The 19,738-nt window shown below is 40.8% G+C and overlaps 3 protein-coding genes across 3 annotated transcripts; all 3 read right to left on the bottom strand.

Moving 5' to 3' along the window:
• Positions 1-11,064: 11,064 nt before the first annotated feature.
• LOC112100055 lies at positions 11,065-12,003 on the bottom strand. Its single transcript, XM_024187689.1, has 2 exons — positions 11,794-12,003; positions 11,065-11,346 (listed from the first exon to the last, which is right to left on the bottom strand). The coding sequence occupies exons 1-2, from the start codon at positions 12,001-12,003 to the stop codon at positions 11,065-11,067; spliced, it is 492 nt and encodes a 163-aa protein (XP_024043457.1).
• A 1,989-nt stretch (positions 12,004-13,992) lies between these two features.
• Positions 13,993-14,610, bottom strand: LOC112100057. The gene has a single exon (XM_024187694.1). It carries the CDS (start codon positions 14,608-14,610, stop codon positions 13,993-13,995), a length of 618 nt encoding a protein of 205 aa, XP_024043462.1.
• Positions 14,611-17,187: 2,577 nt separating this feature from the next.
• Positions 17,188-19,738, bottom strand: LOC18031890 (LRR receptor-like serine/threonine-protein kinase FLS2). The gene is made up of 6 exons (XM_024187699.1): positions 19,573-19,738; positions 18,701-19,462; positions 18,032-18,292; positions 17,827-17,915; positions 17,456-17,588; positions 17,188-17,324 (listed from the first exon to the last, which is right to left on the bottom strand). Exons 1-6 carry the CDS (start codon positions 19,736-19,738, stop codon positions 17,188-17,190), a joined length of 1,548 nt encoding a protein of 515 aa, XP_024043467.1.

Consider the following 19,738-nt stretch of genomic DNA (forward strand, 5'->3'; position numbering starts at 1 on the left):
CCACCTTACAAAATTTCACATGTTGAACTAATTAGCACTCCCAGAGATATAATAATAAACTTGGCGTGACATTTGACTATATATATAAATTTATAAGTAACTGTAATTTGTTAAGTTTTGCATCACATTCTAATATTTTTGTTGTAGTGTCTTGAATAATCATCATCTGCTGCTCTGAACTATTATTGTTTCATTAGAAAATTAATAAATAAATAAAATTTAGGCCTTAATATAACGTTTACAGTACAGAAATATCTCAACTTATCTACTTTATATTTATCTTTCATTTACTGACAGGTTTTATAACCTAGCTAAGACATTACTAATGAATAATCATTAAGTTCACCAAAACTATTCATATAGCGATAAATTAAGTATATATGTGACATAAAGTTCAAGTGTACCATTCCAGTTGCTATGCATGTCAACAAAGAGCAAAACTTACAAGGGAGTTTTTACTACTAGAAGCAAAGAAATTTTTGTTGCATAACATTGTAATATCATCAGATATGAGTCACTCATATAATATATCGGACTCGGCGTTGGAAATAAATATGCAAGCATTGGAATGGATGCTATAGTTTTTTTGACATGATATTAAAGGAAATTAAATTATATTCTTATACTCGACCATTGAAGAGCACATTTATTACAAAGAAAATTAAAATTTATTGTCAACGGAAAGAAAAGAAAGTAGGTTTAAATATTTTAACCATGCACTCTCACCATTCCAACACTTTTGACCAACGTGTCTCTAATTTTCAACAGTCCGCTTACTATTTCTCTTGCGTTGATCCTCTTCTCGGGAGATTCTATTGTACATTTTGTAGCCAAATTCAAGACAGATAATAAAATGTAAGAGAGATTGTAACATTTTTCAATCTTTGGTTTGATATTCTGGAAGAAAATGGTTTGCCGGTTATGGAGAAAACGGCTAATCGTTTCATTCCAGAGAGCATATTTTCTGTTCTAGAGAAAACGGTTAACCGTTTGGAGAAAACGGTTCACCGTTTGGATAAAACGATTAACTGTTTGGAGAAAACGGCCAACTGTTTATTTCCAGAGAGCATGTTTTCTGTTCTAGAGAAAACGGCTAACCGTTTGGAGAAAATGGCTAACCGTTTATTTACAGAGAGCAACTTATTTGACATTCTGGAATAAAACGGCTCACCGTTATTGAGAAAACGGCTAACCGTTTATTTCTAGAGAACGTGTTTTTGTGTCAACTGGAAAAACGGTTAGCAAGCTTGGAAATTTCAATTGTCATTCGATGCAAATTCAAACCAAAAGAGTGTTTTTGAAGAAGTAACATTTCTAATGGTTGTATTCTTTCAAATAAACATCTTCTTTATTAAAAGAGAGACATACAATTAGATTAAAAAAATCAGATTTTGCAAATTTCATATATGTTCTGGAAATACAATCTTATTTGCTAGAGATTGTATTCAGGATTTGATATATCTTGGGGGTACTTTGCCATTAAAACTCTATAGCAAACCAAGATTGGTGAGGGCAAATAAAACCTTAAAGGAAAGTGTGCAAACACGTCTCAAATCCTAAGAAATTTTTCTTTGTTCTTTGCCTCCATATTCGAAAATTCTTTTTCAATCTTTAAGGTTTTATTTAGATGCAAATGGAGGCTGAGAAGAGTTTGACGTCATTTCTTAATCCTAGTGTCCATCTCGATCGTTTTGATGGAACTAATTTCACTCGTTGGAAGGGAAAATTGTTCTTTCTACTTACTGTTCTTAAAGTGGCATATGTTCTTGATCCGAAATTGGAACCACTTCTAGAACCAAGAGAAGATGATACCGAAGTTGTTAAGGCTGCAAGGAAACGTCGTGAAGATGATGAATTGATGTACCGGGGTCACATACTCAATACACTTTCTGACAGGTTATATGATCTCTACAATTCTATGACTTCTCCAGTGGAAATTTGGAATGCTCTTGAGTACAAATACAAAACGGAGAAAGAAGGTACTGACAAATTCCTTGTCTTTAAATATTTTGAATTTATTATGGTAGACACAAAATCCATTCTTGATCAAATACATGAGTTACAAATTATTGTTGCTAAGCTTCGAGAGTAGTTGAAATTTCTGAATCATTTCAAGTTGGGGCTATTCTTGCTAAATTGCCTCAAAGTTGGAATGATTATAGAAAGAAACTCCTTCATAGTAAAGAGAACATAACTTTAGAAGAATTACAAAAACACTTGGTAATTGAAGAAGAGACTAGGTCTCGCGAATCCAAGGATAAGCATGATTCTAAAGTTAATGTTGTTGAAGCTAATAAATTCTCAAAGAATTTTAAAGTCAAGAAATTCAAGAAGTCCAACACACAAAAGTTTTCTGGAAATTGTTTCTTTTGTGGTAAGAAAGGCCATCGACAAAGTGATTGCAGATTCAAGAAGAAAAATGAAGAAGTGAATACCCATAAAGCTAATGTTATTGAAAACAAATCTGAAGAGATTTGTGCTATGGTTTCTGAAATACAAATTGGCATGATTATCGAAACCAATATGGCTGAAATTAAGTCCTATGATTGGTGGCTCGATTCGGGTGCAACAATTAATGTTTGTAATGATAAGAAATTTTTCTTATCATACAAAGAAGAAACGGAAGGACAAATGGTTCTCATGGGGAACAATAATGTAGCCATAGTAGCAGGGAAAGGAGTAGTTGAGATTAACTTCACTTTTGGAAAGAAAGTCACATTGTATAATGTCTTTCATGTACCTTCCGTTAGGAAGAATCTTATTTCTGCTAGTTGTATGTGTAAGCATGGGCTTAAGATTGTGCTTGAGGGTAATACTCATATTATCTCAAAGAATGGATTATTTGTTGGGAAAGGGTCTTCTTGTGATGGAATGTACAAACTCAGCATTAATAATAATAATATCACCTTAGCTTATATTGTTGAGTCTTGTGATGTTTGGCATGCTAGATTAGCACATTTGAATTTTAGATCTTTGAAATACATGTCTAAGCATGGTTTGATTAATTGCAATGATGTTAAAGGTCATAAATGTAAAATCTGCATCCAAGCTAAATTAACTAATAAACTTTTTCCTAAAGCCGAATGAAATACTCAAATATTGGATTTAATACATACCGATATTTGTGAGTATAATGGCATTTTAACAAGAGGAGGTAAGAGGTACTTTATCACTTTTATTGATGATTGTACTAGATACACTTATGTGTATTTACTTAGAACAAAAAATGAAGCTTTTGATAAATTTAAAATTTTCAAAGCTGAAGTTGAGAACCAAAACGATAAGAAAATCAAAATGGTTCGTAGTGATAGAGGTGGTGAATATTTCTCAATTGAATTTAATAATTATTGTGAAGAATTTGGAATTATTCACCAAAGATCAGCTCCACTTACTCCTCAACAAAATGGTTTGGCTAAAAGAAAGAATAAGATCTTCACGGATATGATAAATTCCATAATCCTTAATGCAAAACTACCAAATAATTTGTGGGGGGAAGCATTACTCACTGCATGTCATATTCATAACAGAATTACATCTTTGAAAACACATATATCTCCGTATGAAATTTGGAAAGGAAGAAAACCAAACTTGATGTATTTAAGGGTCTGGGGTTGTTTAGCTTTTTATAAAATACATGATCCTAAATCATCAAAGTTAAGTGCTAGAGGTATAAAGAGTGTTTTCGTAGGATATGCTGAAAATTCCAAGGCTTATAGGTTGTTAGATTTAGATTCTAATGTGATTGTGGAATCTAGAGATGTTGGATTTATTGAGAATAAATTTCAACATGATTCTAATATTGAATTAGAATTAATTATTGATCAACCATGTGTTAATACTCCTGTTACCTCCACTAACAATAATAAAAGGAAAGAGTCTATGACATCATTCGAACTAAGGAGGAGTCAACGTGAAAAGAAAGAAAAGAGTTTAGCTTCGGATTTTATTTCATCACAAGCACTACTCTTCTTGGTTGAAGGGGATAGAAAGAATGTACTTAACAAAGTACCATTGTTGTTAAATATTGAAAAAGATCCAAAGACATTTAGCGAAGCTATGTCTTCTAGAGACGCTTCTTTTTGGAGAGAGGCGGTAAATGATGAAATGGATTCGATTATGTCGAATCAAACATGGGTCTTGGTTGATCTTCCTCCAGGATCTAAACCAATTAGCAGCAAATGGGTATTTAGAAGAAAGTACAATAGTGCTGGTTCTTTGCAAACTTTTAAGGCTAGATTAGTAGCTAAAGGGTTTAAGCAAAGAAATGGTATTGATTATTTCAATACATATGCTCTGGTAGCAAGGTTAACTTCTATAATAGTGCTATTTGCAATTGCTTCATTGAACAATTTGTATGTGCATCAAATGGATGTTAAAACCACTTTTCTTAATGGTGATCTTAATGAAGAAATCTATATGGAACAACCTGAGGGATTTGTTTTGCCAGGAAATGAGAAAAAGGTATGCAAGTTAGTCAAATCACTTTATGGTTTAAAGTAAGCACCAAAACAATGGCATGAGAAGTTTGATTCGGTAATTTTATCTCATGGTTTTAAGCATAATAATGCTGATAAATGTATATGTTTTAAATTTACGAATGATTTTGGTGTAATTATATGCTTGTATGTTGATGACTTGCTTATCTTTGGAATAAATATGCAAGGAGTAAATGATACAAAGAAGTATTTAACTTCACAATTTAAGATGAAAGGTCTTGGTGAAGTAGATACTGTCTTAGTGTCAAAGTGAAGAAACATAGTGGGGGTTACTCGTTGTGTCAATCTCATTATATAGAGAAAGTGCTTCTTAAATTCAATTATTTGAAATTTAAAGAAGCTAATACCCCATATGATTCTAGTATTAAATTACTAGAGAATTCAGGCCGAGTAGTAGCACAACTAGAATATGCTAGTGCTATTGGTAGCTTGATGTATGTTATGCATTGTACGAGGCCTGATATAGCATTTGCAGTTTGCAAAATGTCAAGATTCACGAGTAACCCTAGTGTTGAACACTGGAAAGCAATTGGTAGGATACTTGGTTATCTTAAAAAGACCATTAATTTGGGTTTGTTTTAAAATGATTATCCTGAAGTACTGGAAGGATATTCATATGCTAGTTGGGTAACCAATACAAGAGATAATAAATCCACTTCTGGTTGGATTTTTACAATTGCTGGAGGAGCGGTTTCTTGGGCTTCAAAGAAACAAACGTGCATAACTCATTCAACAATGAAAAGTGAGTTTATAGCACTTGCAGCTGCAGGCAAGGAAGCAGAATGGCTGAGAAATTTGTTGTTTGATATAATGTTGTGGCCACAACCGATGCCATCTATTTCTTTGTACTGCGATAGTGAAGCTACATTGTCTAGAGCTTATAATAAAGTGTATAATGGAAAGTCTAGACATATTAGCTTGAGACATGAATATGTGAAACAATTAATAGCAGATGGTGTTATTAATATTGTTTATGTTAGGACTAATAAGAACTTAGTTGATCCTTTAACAAAAGGTCTTACAAGAGACTTAGTTAAGGATACATCTTTTGGAATGTGATTGAAACCTTTAAATAATAAAGTCACCAACGACGGTAACCCAACTATGCAGTAGTTGTACCGCTACTCCATAGTTAAATGGGTAATAACAAGTTGTTGTTATGTGAATGGTTTGGCACCGAGTAATAAATAATCTCATTCGAGATATTCGGTGCAAATAGCTACGAGGTTGAGGTTGAGTATTTACTCTTAATGAAGTTCAAGTCTTATAGTAGCTAAAGACATGATTTGAAACTTCACCTAAGTGAACGTACGAAATGGTGTCGTTTCTAACAAGATCATGGTTTAATCTTGTAAATGTTCATGAATCCAAGATAGAGCACAAGGCAGGAATAGTGCTAAATATTGGAACACAACTTTGAAATATGGGATAGCCTATATGTGATGTATCTCCAGTATTTACTTAAGAGACAAAGTTTAATGCTTAGCACACTATTGTCTTGTAAATGCTTTGAAATACACTCACTAATTAAAGGTTAAAATCAAAAGATACCTTTTTGTATGTATAAATTTATCATTAATAAATCTGAAAAATATTACAATCTAGTGGGGGATTGTAAGAGAGATTGTAACATTTTTCAATCTTTGGTTTGATATTCTGGAAGAAAACGATTTGCCATTTATGGAGAAAACGGCTAACCGTTTCATTCCAGAGAGCATATTTTCTGTTCTAGAGAAAACGGCTAACCGTTTGGATAAAACGGCTCACCGTTTGGATAAAACGACTAACCGTTTGGAGAAAACGGCTAACTGTTTATTTCCAGAGAGCATGTTTTCTATTCTAGAGAAAACGGCTAACCGTTTGGAGAAAATGGCTAACCGTTTATTTACAGATAGCAACTTATTTGACATTCTGGAATAAAACGGCTCACCGTTATTGAGAAAATGGCTAACCGTTTATTTCTAGAGAGCGTGTTTTTGCATCAACTGGAAAAACGGTTAGCAAGCTTGGAAATTTCAATTGTCATTCGATGCAAATTCAAACCAAAAGAGTGTTTTTGAAGAAGTATCATTTCTAATGGTTGTATTCTTTCAAATAAACATCCTTTTTTATTAAAAGAGAGACATACAATTAGATTAAAAAATCAGATTTTGCAGATTTCATATATGTTCTGGAAATACAATCTTATTTGCTAGAGATTGTATTCAGGATTTGATATATCTTGGGGGTATTTTATCATTAAAACTCTATAGCAAACCAAGATTGGTGAGGGCAAATAAAAGCTTAAAGGAAAGTGTGCAAACACGTCTCAAATCCTAAGAAATTTTTCTTTGTTCTTTGCCTCCATATTCAATTCTTTTTCATAAAATTTGTTCCTTTGCAGCAAAAAATCTTTCTTCTCCACGTAGCAAATTTGTATCAATAACTTCCATGACTGAAACTGGTGACAAGTCATTAATCCAACGGTTTAAGCTCAATTCTCCAATAAAAATTTCATCTATCGGTTTTTTTTTTTGTAAACATTTCTGTTGATGCGAGATTCTGGTTTTCTGCTCGTCCACTGCCAGGATCTCTCCTCAACCAACTCGTCTACGATCAGGATCTCTCCTCGTAAGACTTCCTCTCCGCGAACTCCTGCGTACACAGAGACAGGTCAAAGCACGCCGGGTGTTTTCCCGGCATAAACCCTCCGACACTCAAGTCAGAAATGTAGGTTTTGCCTTTTTGGAAAAAACGGCCACTAATCTTATGGCTTTTTTCTAATCTCTCAGTAGAAAACTCTCTTTCTCTGTTCTAATTTCCAAAAGTCTAACCATTTTACCTTCGTTGGTTACCATTTTATAGGCTTCCCTTGAATTCGGGCCTTCCCACGATCCACGTCCATCACCTCCCCAACTCTCGGAAGTGGATGCTCCATTATCGTAGTCGTGGCTGGATGGACTTCGTGCCTTGATTCTCGGGTAGGAGTGCACGTCTCGCCAACCGTCATTGACCGGGTCTCCCCACCTCCACTTCTAGCAGGAAAGGTCTTATACTCCTAATAGGAGGCCGGCTCCCGTTGTGGCCCCATGGAGGGTACATTCGTGAACGAGCAGAGTATTCCTGTTCATATTCACCTGCTACCAGGCTTCTGCAGAGTATACCTGTTCGCGGAATCCTGATACCCGATATATGCTCATCATGGCTGGCCTTGTCGAAGTATATCCCCCAAACACCGGTCCCCCAGTTTCTGGTGTTAGGTAACGTAGTGGACCAGTAGTAGAAATTCAACAGTTCTGGCTCGTGCAGGATAGGAAGAGGCTTTGGGGAGTTGTGTCGGATTTAATTGCGGGCGAGGTGATGTGGCAGAAATCTATCCCTTCATTTGAATTTCAAATCGATGGCTATGAAACCCTTGGAATTCGTGCCGTTTAATGCTGACAACCTAAGAGTTTGTTCCTCATTAGGGACCTCATCTTTTATCCCTATTCTACCTTTCCGGCAACTGAGTCATTCCTCTCCCTCGGCGCAAAAGCTACCGTCCTTGTCTCTATTCGACTGGGCCACAATTGCAAGTATTATTTCTATTTCCTCGGTCTTGGATAGTTATAGAAAATTTATTTTCTCTTTGCTTTTCTTGGGTAGTGTTTGGTGATATTGCTCTGGTCATAGTTTAGGAAACGTCAAAAGATAAAGAGAAGATAATTGATATTGATGACGACGAGTTAGACTTCTTGCCTAGTCTGCTCGCTGATCCTGCCTTTGACCCCGGGATCCCCTTAGAACCCATTAGATCTAGTGTCGGGACTAGTGCTAGGAGGATGTCTCCCCAAGTAACCTCCTCAACTAGCAATAGCGGCGATGAGGGATCTTCTGGTTCGGAATACACCTTGAGTGAGGACCAGGGAGAAGATTCTGGTGAAATGTCCTCCCCAGGAACATCGCGACCAAATAGGAAGAGCAAAATAGGAGGTAGGGCTCTATCGGAGCATTATGCTATTGATTTCATTACATACATGACCACAGTAGACGACCTTGATGACCTCCGGTCTAGGTATGACATTCCTGATGATATACCCCTTAGGATCCCAGAAAGAAAGATACTCCCAGCCAGCCTCCTAGGGGATACGTTACTCTGTTTCTGGAAAGTTTTAAGTTCGGGATGAGGTGCCCCTTACAACCTTATTTTGCTCGAATACTTAGTGAGTTGAACTTAGCTCCTGGTCAACTGAACCCCAACAGGTGGAGGGTACTTTCTAGTCTGTTCATATTGTGGGACAGATGCTGCCATTGTGAGCCCACAGTTGATGAGGTAAAGCACATGTACCAGCTGAAGAGCAGCCCCAAAGACGCCGGCTGGTATTACTTCATGTCAAGTACCAAGACCAGGAAACCCATAACTGATCTTCCAAGGTAGTGGTGGGAATTGGAAGAAAAAAAATTTTTTTGCTGGGGGTCCCTGGGGTCAAGTTGCACAGATTGACGGGAAAAACTATCGCATCCCACCTCATTTTGTGTCCCAAGTTGCCTGCTCACCTTAGATGTCTTGTATCCCTAGTTGTTCTCATTATGTTGATTTATCTCTAACTCAATATCTGCTCGTATTGCAGGTTCTTGGGGTGTGCACTACCAGCTTAAACCTGAGTCACTCAAGCGGGTCGAGGCTGTGCTAGCCAATTTCTGCTCAAGCTGAGAGTTGATGTCTACTTACAACTTGTTCGAATCTCGTTTGGAGTCCACAGACCTTACAATGGAAGATATTGTGATCGGGGCTCTGAACCAGAAGCGTCCTCGACCTCATGCTGCTAAGCGGGACCAAAATAAGGATGCTCATACTGCGAAATGGGTGAACATCGTGGAGCAGGTCCCCCCCTTGAGGACTCTACCACCTCCTCCTACCAAAGCCCGCGAAACTAGTGGAACAGCCCCTGACCCCACTTCTCATTCTCTACCAGCTGGGTCGAAATCTCGTCTGCCTGACAATCGAGCAGAGCATCTGGTCCCCTATATCAGTGAGTTTTCTATGCTCGTGAGCAAAAAGGACTTTGAGGACTTTGACGGCAGCACTCTAGGCGAGCTGGTAGGGGCTATGCAGTATAGTGCTTTTCATCTCGGCTGCATGGCCACTTACTATAAGGCGAAGGTCCGTTGCTATGACCGAAAGATGAGAGAGGACATTCAATCGGCCAAAACCAAAGCTAACGCTGCCGAGAAGAAAGCCGGAGATCTCAACCCCGAGAATCTGAAGTTGATAGAGTGAGAATCTCTCGCTCAGGCAAAGGCAATCACTCTCGAGGAAGAGCTGACTAAGGTCAAGGAGGATCTGTAGAGGCAAAAGGCTACTTACGAGGCTCAGCTCGAATTTCTCAAGGATTCCCACCAGGTTCAGGTCGAGAACCTAGAGAAGGAAGCTGACAACCAATATGACCAGGGTCGACATTCTTATCGCTGCATCATGGCCGTCCTTGGGAAGCAGCATCCTGATCTGAAGATGGACGAGCTTGCTGCTAGTGTTGCTCAATATATGGATGAGGAGGCAGCCAAAGAGGATGTCGAAGAGTTGGAGCCAAATGCCACTGAGGAGAGAACCTCTCCTCCTCGTGCAATCCTTGCTGATGTTGCCGAGGCGAGTACCCCCCAGGGGCAACTGGTGAAACCCCCCCTGCTCCTAAGATGGAGTAGCCAATAGAGGCGGCCCAGCTTACTGACCCACCGTCCTCTTGAATGTATCTTGTGTTGTGGTTGCTTGTATGTTAAGACTAGCAGCTTTTCATAATTATTGGCAGATTAATAAGAATGTTCTTATTTGCATTTTTCGCCTCGAGCTCTTAGCAAATTAATTTATTTTTTTTCGCCTATATTGTGGTCGAACAGGTGCCAAAACGTTCGGCTTCTCGTTGCCTTACGTTTAAGAATCTGCTCGCCTTCGCTTAGTTGAGCAGATCCTAGCACGCTTGGCTTCTGGTCTCGCCATAAAACAGGTTTTGAGACTTAGCCTTTGCATGCCTTAGAAGTTTTTATAACACTTGAGGGTCTGCTCGCCTTCGCTTGGTCGAGCAGATCCTGACACGCTTGGCTTCTGGTCTCGCCATAAGACAGGCTTTGAGACTTAGTCTTTGCATGCCTTAGAAGTTTTTATAACACTTGAGGGTCTGCTCGCCTTCGCTTGGTCGAGCAAATCTCGGCACGCTTGGCTTCTGGTCTCGTCATAAGACAGACTTTGAGACTTAGTGAGCCTTTGCATGCCTTAGGAGTTTTATAACATTACAACTGATTGAAATTCCTCATCGTTTTATTGATTACTGAATTCGGCTTACACGAGATTGATTTAACATAAAACGAATAACAATAAGAGCGAACAGAAATAACTTTAAAGCAGGAACGAGTCTTACTGGAAGTATTTCCTGAGATGTGCTGCGTTCCAGGGGCGTTTCACCTCGTGGCCATCCGCGCAAACAAGCTTATATGCTCCGGGTCCAGCTACCTGCTTGACCCTATATGGCCCCTCCCAGTTTAGTCCAAGTACTCCTTGTGTTGAGTCTTTCGTGTTCTGATTCACCCGCCTTAGTACCCAATCGCCGACCTTGAACTATCGTATACACACCTTCTGGTTGTAATACCGAGCAACCCTCTGCTGGTAGAAGGCTGATCGCTTCGATGCTTGCTCCCTCTTTTCGGTCAGTAAATCCAGATTCAAGCACATTTGGTCATTGTTTTCCTGCTCATCGAAGTGATCTGTCCGGTGCGTGGTCGTCCCTATCTTGACCGGTATAACAGCTTCATGTCCGAAGGCCAAGGCAAACGGAGTTTCACCAGTTGCTATTTTGTAGGTTGTCATGTACGCCCATAATACACCTGGTAGCTCATCAACCTATGCACCATTTTTTGCTCCAAGCCTGGTTTTCAAAAGCCTCTTGATTATCTTGTTGGCTGCTTCTACTTGTCTGTTAGACTGAGGGTGAGCAGGCGAGCAATACTTCAACTCTATCCCGAGGTTCTGGTAGAAGTCCCTGAAATTATAGTTGTCAAACTGCCTGCTATTGTCTGCTATCAGGGCGTAAGGGATCCTGTACCGACAGACCAGGTTTCTCCATACGAAGTCAGTCGTCTTTTTCTCTGTGATCCTGCTGAGGGCTTCCACCTCTATCCACTTCGTGAAATAGTCTATCGCTACTATTACATGTGTTGCAGTCCCTCATCCCTTTGGCAACGACCCAATCAAATCGATTCCCCATTGAGCAAATAGCCATGGCGAGGCCATGGAAATGAGCTTCTCTGGTGGTTGGGTAGAGAAATTTGTAAAACTTTGGCAACTTACGCAACTCCTGGTTTTCTCCTGCGCATCCTGGTGCATCATCGGCCAAAAATATCCCTGCCTTAGAGCTTTGTGGACAAGGGACCTTGTGCCAGAATGGTTTCCGTAAATTCCTTCATGTACTTCTCTCAGTACGTAATCTGTGTCATCCTCATCCAAACACCGAAGGAACGGTAGGGTATATCCCCGCCGATATAATACCCTATCAATCATTGTGTAACTCGACGCCTGGGCTCTGATCTTCCGAGCTCGTAACTTATCTGGTGGTAATACCCCATCCCTGATGTACGAGATTCCACGAGCATTTATGTTCTATCCGCAGCACCTCCAAATTATGCTCGATGCTAAGGCTGGACTTCACTTCCAAAGAGACTGACTTAGGCATTTTCGAATCTGCTATCGCTGCCATCCTGGCCAGAATATCTGCTCGACTATTCTCCTTCCTTGGGATTTGTATCACCTTAACCGCCTCAAATTTCCTAATCATCTGCTTGACTTTCTTCAAGTACTGTTCCATTTTCCCATCTCTCGGCTGAAACCTTTCACTGACATGATTTGCAACTAGTTGGGAATCAGTTCGGATTTTCACTCTATCCGCTTTCACTGCCTTAACCAATTCCAAGCCCGCTATTAGAGCTTCATATTCTGCCTGATTATTTGTGGCTGTGAATTTCAATCTTACGGCATAAGAGATCTCCTCCCCTTTTGGGCCTTCCAAAACAATCCCTGCACCAAACCCCTGCTCCTCTGAGGATCTATCCACCGACACCTGCCATACCCGATCTTCGTTGTTGGCTGTAGCAGCATCCGGCTGGTCGAAACCTACTTCGGGCTCTACGAATTCTGCCACGAAATCGGCCATTGCCTGGGCCTTTATTGCTGCTCGGGGTTTATAACTTATGTCGAACTCGCTCAACTCTATAGCCCATTTCACTAGCCGACCAGAAGCATCCGGCTTGTGGAGAGTCTGTCGTAACGGTTGGTTTGTTATTACCGAGACGGGCAATGCTTGAAAGTATAGCCTCAGCTTCCGAGCAGCAACTACAAGAGCAAGTGCCCATTTCTCTAACGGTGGATATCTGGTCTCGGCATCGAGCAGGGCCTTGCTTGTGTAATATATCGGATATTGAATCCCTTTTTCTTCCTTCACTAGAACAGAACTCGTGGCATGATCCGATATAGGAACAGCACGTCCCCCTCCCGCGGTGTGGACAACAAAGGGGCTTGCTGTAAATATTGCTTCAAATTCTGGAAGGCTTCTTCGCATTTAGGGGTCGATTCTGTTTTCTTTCCCCTCCTTATCACTTGAAAAAATGCCTGGCACTTATCTATTGCCTTGGATATGAACCAACTCAAAGCCACCAACCTCCCCGTAAGGCTCTGTATCTCCTTCAGGTTACAAAAAGATCTCATCTGCACGATCGCCTGGATTTTCTCGAGATTCGCCTCAATTCCCCGATGACTCACCATGAACCCGAGGAATTTGCCCGACTCGACCCCAAAGGCACACTTCTCCGGATTGAGCTTCATCTGGTACTTCCTCAACAGTCCAAATGTCTCCTCGAGGTGCTCGACATGTTCTTTCGGGTTTTTTGATTTAGTTATCATGTCGTCCACATACACCTCCATTGTTTTCCCAATCAACGGCTTAAAGATTTTATTCACCAACCTCTGGTATGTGGCACCCGCATTTTTAAGACCGAACGGCATTATCCTGTAATATAACAAACCTTGATTAGTGATAAATGTCGTGCTCTCCTCATGCTGCTCGAACATTGGGATTTAGTTATATCCCGAAAATGCATCCATGAAGCTAAACAGGTCATGCCTGGCTGTTGAGTCAACCAGCTGGTCGATCTTGGGTAGAGGAAAGCTATCTTTCGGGCACGCCTAATTGAGGTCTGTGAAATCTACACACATCCTCCATTTATCGTTGGCCTTCTTCACTAACACCACATTCGATATCCACTCAGGATAATTAACTTCATGGATGAACCATGCCTTCAAGAGCTTCTCCACCTCGTCATTTATAACCTCATATCTCTCCTGGTTGAAGCACATTCTTTTTTACCTTACCGTCCGAGCACCCTTCCTTATTGCCAACCTATGGCAAGCGACCTCATGGTCGATTCCCGGCATGTCTTCATGTGTCCAAGCAAACACATCTGCGTGAGCTCGCAGGCAATACACCAGCTCTTGCTTCTACTCTTCTTTAAGCCTCGGCTCAATTCGGATTGTTTTTCCTGAATTATCTTGTTCCAAGCTTACTATTTCCAGCTCCTTCACAGGCTCTTGTCTGCCATTCTTGGCTCTCACTCGAGTATCAAGTGACGTAATCTGCATTGCTTCCCTTGTTGCTGTGGAGTAACAGCTTCGGGCAATTCTTTGGTCTCCTCGTACCACCATGACCACTCCATTCACCCGATACTTGAGAGCTAGATAATTGTTGGAAAATACCGCTTTGTTCATCCTCAGAAAGGGGCGGCCTAAAATTATCTGGTAAGGACCCTCTTCATCGACAACCACAAAATCCAGGATCATGATCTTTTCTGTCAGGGAGCTGCCAATTGTGATGGGCAGTTCGACCATGCCTAGAGGAACCAGCTTTCCTCCTCCAAATCCCTTCAAAGAGGTATTAGTATGTTCTAACCTCAGGTCTGCTATTCCCATCTCCTCCAGAGTTGACTTGAACATAATATCGACCGAGCTACCAGAATCTACCAGAATCCGGTCAAACTTCTTACTAGCAGCAGTAGCCTTAATGACTAAGGCATCCTCATGTGGATATAGGATCCTATCTTCGTCATAATATGTCCACATGATCGAAACTTGCCTAATTCTTGCTCACTTGGCTGCTGGGGTGTTGAAGAACACTTCTTTGCTAGTCATGGCATACCTAGCGTAATTCTTCTTTAATCTGTTGGAATCTCCGGCCAATGTTGGGCCCCCAGCAATTACTCTTACCATAGGCTGCTCGTGGCTCATGTTCCTATCACTCTGCTCCCCTTCACATGGCGAGACCACTATCGAGAAGGTCTCATCCACAAACTCGTCCAGGTATCGATTTCTCACCAAATCTTCAACTTAAGTCTTGAGATCTCTGCATTCAGTTGTGGTATGACCGTGGGTGCCATGGAACTTGCAATAACGTCCCCTATCTCTTCTGCTGGGTAGCTTTGTTATTGGGGTAAGGAGGTACAGTAATCACCGTTCTTTTATGGCCTCATACACCTCGTCCAGTGGCATCTTTAAGGAAGTATACCGATCATAATCTTGGCTTTGTTCGATAATGTGTGTCGCCCTTTCCCTGTTGGTGTCGTTCTGAACTGGAGGGGGTAACGGTGCTTATGGTTTGCTTTTTCTACCACCCTGTGGGTGTGGATGAGGATAACCATATGTCGGGTCAGGCCTTCTCCATGAGTCTCTGGCTGGTGAACGAGGAGGTTGCACCCTGCTGCGCTGATATTGGGGTGGCCTCTGATGAGGCTGGTAAGAGGTGACCCGGCCCCTTGCACCACTGTCTGAGGCATGAAGGTCCTTCCTCTTAATTGGCCCATTTCCTAATAGAGTTCTCTTCTCTTTCCTCCTCAACCCTTCCAGCTGATCTGTCTTAATCTGTGCTGCCTTTTCCTCTTCAATCTCTATGTCCCTATTGGCCTGCTCGTAAGTAGCTGAATATGTTTGAATAGCAGGGTTCCTCAAATTATACCACAGTCGTCCTATCTTTACCCCTTCTTTCAATTCCCTTAATGCTTGAGGATGGTTGAAAGCTCCTAAATCAAAGACAGCACGATGGAACCTTTTGATGAATTCCCGAAGGGTTTCCTCTTCTCCATGCTTCATGCTCGTCAGCTCCATAATATCATCTTCAGGCGCCATTGCCCCACAAAACTGTTCTGTAAATTCCTAGCACATCTGCTCGAAGGATTTAACGCTCCCTCGAGGAAGTTTCCGGTACCACTCACATGCTCGTCCCTCTAGAGACAGCGGGAACACCCTGCATCTTTGAGCTTGGGATAATTCTTACACCCCAGTTATGTCGTTAAAGCACTCTATGTGCACCAACGGATCGGTTCGCCCCGAGTATCTGAGATCTGGGAGGCAAAAATTCCTCGGAATGACTGCCCTCATGATTTCTGCCGAGAGCGGGGATTCTTCGTCCAGCATTATCCTCCAACCAGGTGCTCTGCTCCGTCCTTGCATGTCATCTATTATCTGTGCTAATCTGCGCACTTCTTCTTCCAGTTGTACAGCACGACCAGGGTCACGTGCTGAAACCTGATCTCGCTCCTGCTCAACATCATGCAGGTGTTGCCGGAGTTCTCTTTCCTCAGCATTCGCCACCCCGTCATCGTTATCAAAGATATGCCTTCCCGGGGATTGATCTTCTCCTCTATGGCTTTCTCCCCGTAGAGATGAGTTACCCCCCTCACCACCAAATCTTCTGGTGGTCCAACCTCTCACCATATTGTCGTGCCCTGGTGTCACTCCGCCACTTCTCACCCCCTCCTCTTGAACTCCCCTTCGTTCACTTCTCAGCTCGTGTAGAATAGTTGTCAGGGTCTCCATTTGTTTCTCCATCCGTTCCATCCGCTTATACATTGCTTTTTCCCGTGCTTCGTTGGCTATCTCTCTCAACGTCACGGACTCGTTAAGCCTCAAGTCGCCTCATTGTGCACTGCCTCCTCTTACATCCATTGTTTCCTCACTTTCTTTCCTCTTCTTCTCTCTATTAACAGAAGCTTTTTGCTCAGCTCCTTACAGACGGCGCCAAAATGTTGATGCGAGATTCTAGTTTTCTGCTCATCCACGACCAGGATCTCTCCTCAACCAACTCGTCTACGACCAAGATCTCTCCTCGTAAGACTTCCTCTCCGCGAACTCCTGCGTACACAGAGACAGGTCAAAGCACACCGGGTGTTTTCCCAGCGTAAACCCTCCGATGCTCAAGTCAAAAATGTAGGCTTTGCCTTTTTGGGAAAAACGACCACTAATCTTATGGCTCTTTTCTAATCTCTCAGTAGAAAACTCTCTTTCTCCGCTCTAATTTCCAAAAGTCTAACCTTTTTACCTTTGTTGGTTACCTTTTTATAGGCTTCCCTTGAATTCGAGCCTTCCCACGATCCACGTCCATCACCTCCCCAACTCTCGGAAGTGGATGCTCCATTATCGTAGTCGTGGCTGGATGGACTTCGTACTTTGATTCTCGGACAGGAGTGCACGTCTCGCCAACCGTCATTGACCGGGTCTCCTTACCTCCACTTCTAGCAGGACAGGCCTTATACTCCTAGTAGGAGGCCGGCTCCCGCTGTGGCCCCGTGGAGGGTACATTCGTGAATGAGCAGAGTATTCATGTTCGTATTCACCTGCTACCAGGCTTCTGCAAAGTAATCCTGTTCACGGAATCCTGATACCCGATATCTGCTCATCATGGCTGGCCTTGTCGAAGTATATCCCCCAAACAATTTCCATTAACATGATCCCAAAGCTACAAACATCACCTCTTGTAGATACTCTTCCTTTTGTGCCATACTCTAGGAATCAAATTAATTATAGAATTAGAAAACAATAAATAATATTTTGAAAAGAAGATCATGAAAAAACCAATAATTTGGAAGGTTTGAAATGATAGAAAATAACGGATAAGTAGTGATTTCAAACAAACCCGGTGCCATATAGCCTATTGTAGCAAGGGTTTGGGTTTGTTTCGATAATTGATCTTCACCACTTAAGAGCTTTGCAATGCCAAAATCACTTATATGAGCAACCATATCTTCATCCAACAATACATTACTAGGCTTCAAGTTACAGTGAATTATAGGAATCGAATGACCGAAATGGAGATATTCCAATGCTAATGCAAACGTCTATCATTATATTTAACCTTTGAAAAATATCCAACGTGCAAGTGCTAGAATACAAGCAATTCTCCAAGCTCCCATTGGGCATTTATTCCAGAATTAATGCTTTGAAATCATCATTCGAACAACTACTGATGATTTTGACAAGGTTTCGATGGCGAATTCTTTTCCTCACTTCACATTCATCCTCAAAACTCTTCAATGCTCTTTCATATTGTTGGTGAAAAACTTTTACCGCAACCTCCATCCCATCTTGAAGTCTTGCTACATAAACAGAGCAAAACTTCCTATGCCAATTAGGTTGTTTTCGCTAAATCTATCAGTTGCTCGCAAAAGTTCATGGTATGAAAACCTTCTTATTGCTTGTGGTGAATTGATACCATCATTGGACGGTCCTGTTCTACTTTTCCAACATTTGATCAATTTCCACTTGAGAGTAAGAGTGACTACAACAATTAGAGCAGTACTCAATGGCAGAACAATCACTAACAAAAGCATTTTCCTTGATTTTTTATGTGTATTAGGCTTGTTAGGTTTGCATGGTGAGACTTGCAAATCTGGCAAACCACACAATAACTCATTTCCCATGAATGACTTAGCTGTGAGGTTTGCAAAAGGTCCTCCTCTTGGAATCTCTCCTTCTAGTTTGTTAAAGGAAAGATTTAAATGTTTAAGATATAAAAGTTTATGTAAGGATGCAGGAATAGCCCCAGAAATTTTATTTTTTGACAAATCCAAAACCTCCAGACTTGACTAGTCACCAAATGATTCAGGGATTGAGCCTTCCAATCTATTATATTCTAAGAGCATCTGTTGTAGATTTTTTAAACCACCAATGGTGATTGGGATATCACTTGATAAATTATTTCTTGAAAAATCTAGACCTATTACAACTTTCAAATTTCCTATGTCTAAAGAAAGAGGACCGTCCAAAAAATTTGATGAAACGTCAATGAACAAGATGTCTTTTAGGTTCCAAATAGTTGAGGACAAGACTGAGGTAAATATATTCAACCCTAAGTAAAGAACCCTTACAGAAGTGAGATTACCTAAACATGAAGGGATAGATCCTGAAAACTTATTACCCTGTAAGACCAAGCTATGCAGCCTAGCTAGATGGCAAAGCTCGTCTGTGATTGGTCCTGCCAGCTTATTCCTTGTAAGACCGAAAGCTTGGAGTGTTTGCAGTTGGCTGAATGTAACTGGAATTGGTCCTGTCAAATTATTGCCTCCTAATTCTAAGACCAACAAGTTACTTAAATTACCAACTACTTGAGGAATGTTGCCGCTAATACTGCAATTGGCCATGAGAATTGTTTCCAAAGAGAGCGAAAAATTACCTATGGATTTTGGAAGGATGCCGTCAAGTGGATTGCCTGTTACGATCAAGACTTTTAATTTCTTGCAATTTGTCAAAGATGAAAGAAAGCTCAATTCTGGAGTTGAAGATGTCAAGTAATTGTCAGCGATATTGACAAACTCAAGATTTCTTAAATTACCAATTGTGTTCGGAATAAACCCAGAAAATAAATTTTCCCCCAACTCCAGATCTGAGAGCTTAGAAGAATTGGTGATGGAACTAGGAATGGTTCCAGAAAAGCTATTAATCCCTAAGTTAAGAGTCTCAACATTAGGAAGTGAAAGGTCTATTCTTGATGGAAGACTTCCCGACAGAGAGTTATTTAGAAGAGAAATTTCTTTCAATGCTGACATGTTGAAGATTGTAACCGGCACAACACCAACGAGGTTGTTAGTAGCAAGCGCCAAACGTGCAAGATATGGAAGATTACCGATTTCTCGTGGTATCTCACCTGCAAAATAAACATAGATGCAAATAAATCTCTCTCACAAAATATTTTCTACACAAAAGTATCTAAGAAAGATAATTAATGAGTAATACAATAGAACATATAATGTATACACAGTAAACATACCGTGGAGTTTGTTATCGTTGAGATAATCTCTTTAAGTTTAGTCAAGTTGCCGATTTCTTTTAGTATGGCTCCCGACAAATTATTGAAACCCAAATTTAACTCTTCCAGCTGTTTGCACTTTGATAAAGTGGATGGAATTCTACCATGAAACAT

The sequence above is a fragment of the Citrus clementina genome, unplaced genomic scaffold (assembly GCF_000493195.1).
Source record: "Citrus clementina cultivar Clemenules unplaced genomic scaffold, Citrus_clementina_v1.0 scaffold_9, whole genome shotgun sequence".
NCBI lineage: Eukaryota > Viridiplantae > Streptophyta > Magnoliopsida > Sapindales > Rutaceae > Citrus > Citrus x clementina.

Excerpts from the sequence above, each read along its gene's own strand:
- LOC112100055 (XM_024187689.1), bottom strand. The coding sequence starts at position 12,003 with ATGATTGATAGGGTATTATATCGGCGGGGATATACCCTACCGTTCCTT. Across the intron at positions 11,347-11,793 it reads AGGAGAAAACCAGGAGTTGC|GTTGATGAGCTACCAGGTGT; the intron begins GTAAGTTGCCAA and ends AATGGTGCATAG.
- LOC112100057 (XM_024187694.1), bottom strand. The coding sequence starts at position 14,610 with ATGTGGACATATTATGACGAAGATAGGATCCTATATCCACATGAGGAT.
- LOC18031890 (XM_024187699.1), bottom strand. The coding sequence starts at position 19,738 with ATGTTTCATGGTAGAATTCCATCCACTTTATCAAAGTGCAAACAGCTG. Across the intron at positions 19,463-19,572 it reads CTCCACGGTATGTTTACTGT|GTGAGATACCACGAGAAATC; the intron begins GTATACATTATA and ends TTTATTTTGCAG. Across the intron at positions 18,293-18,700 it reads ATCTATCCCTTCATGTTTAG|AAGGAGAGATTCCAAGAGGA; the intron begins GTAATCTCACTT and ends TTAACAAACTAG.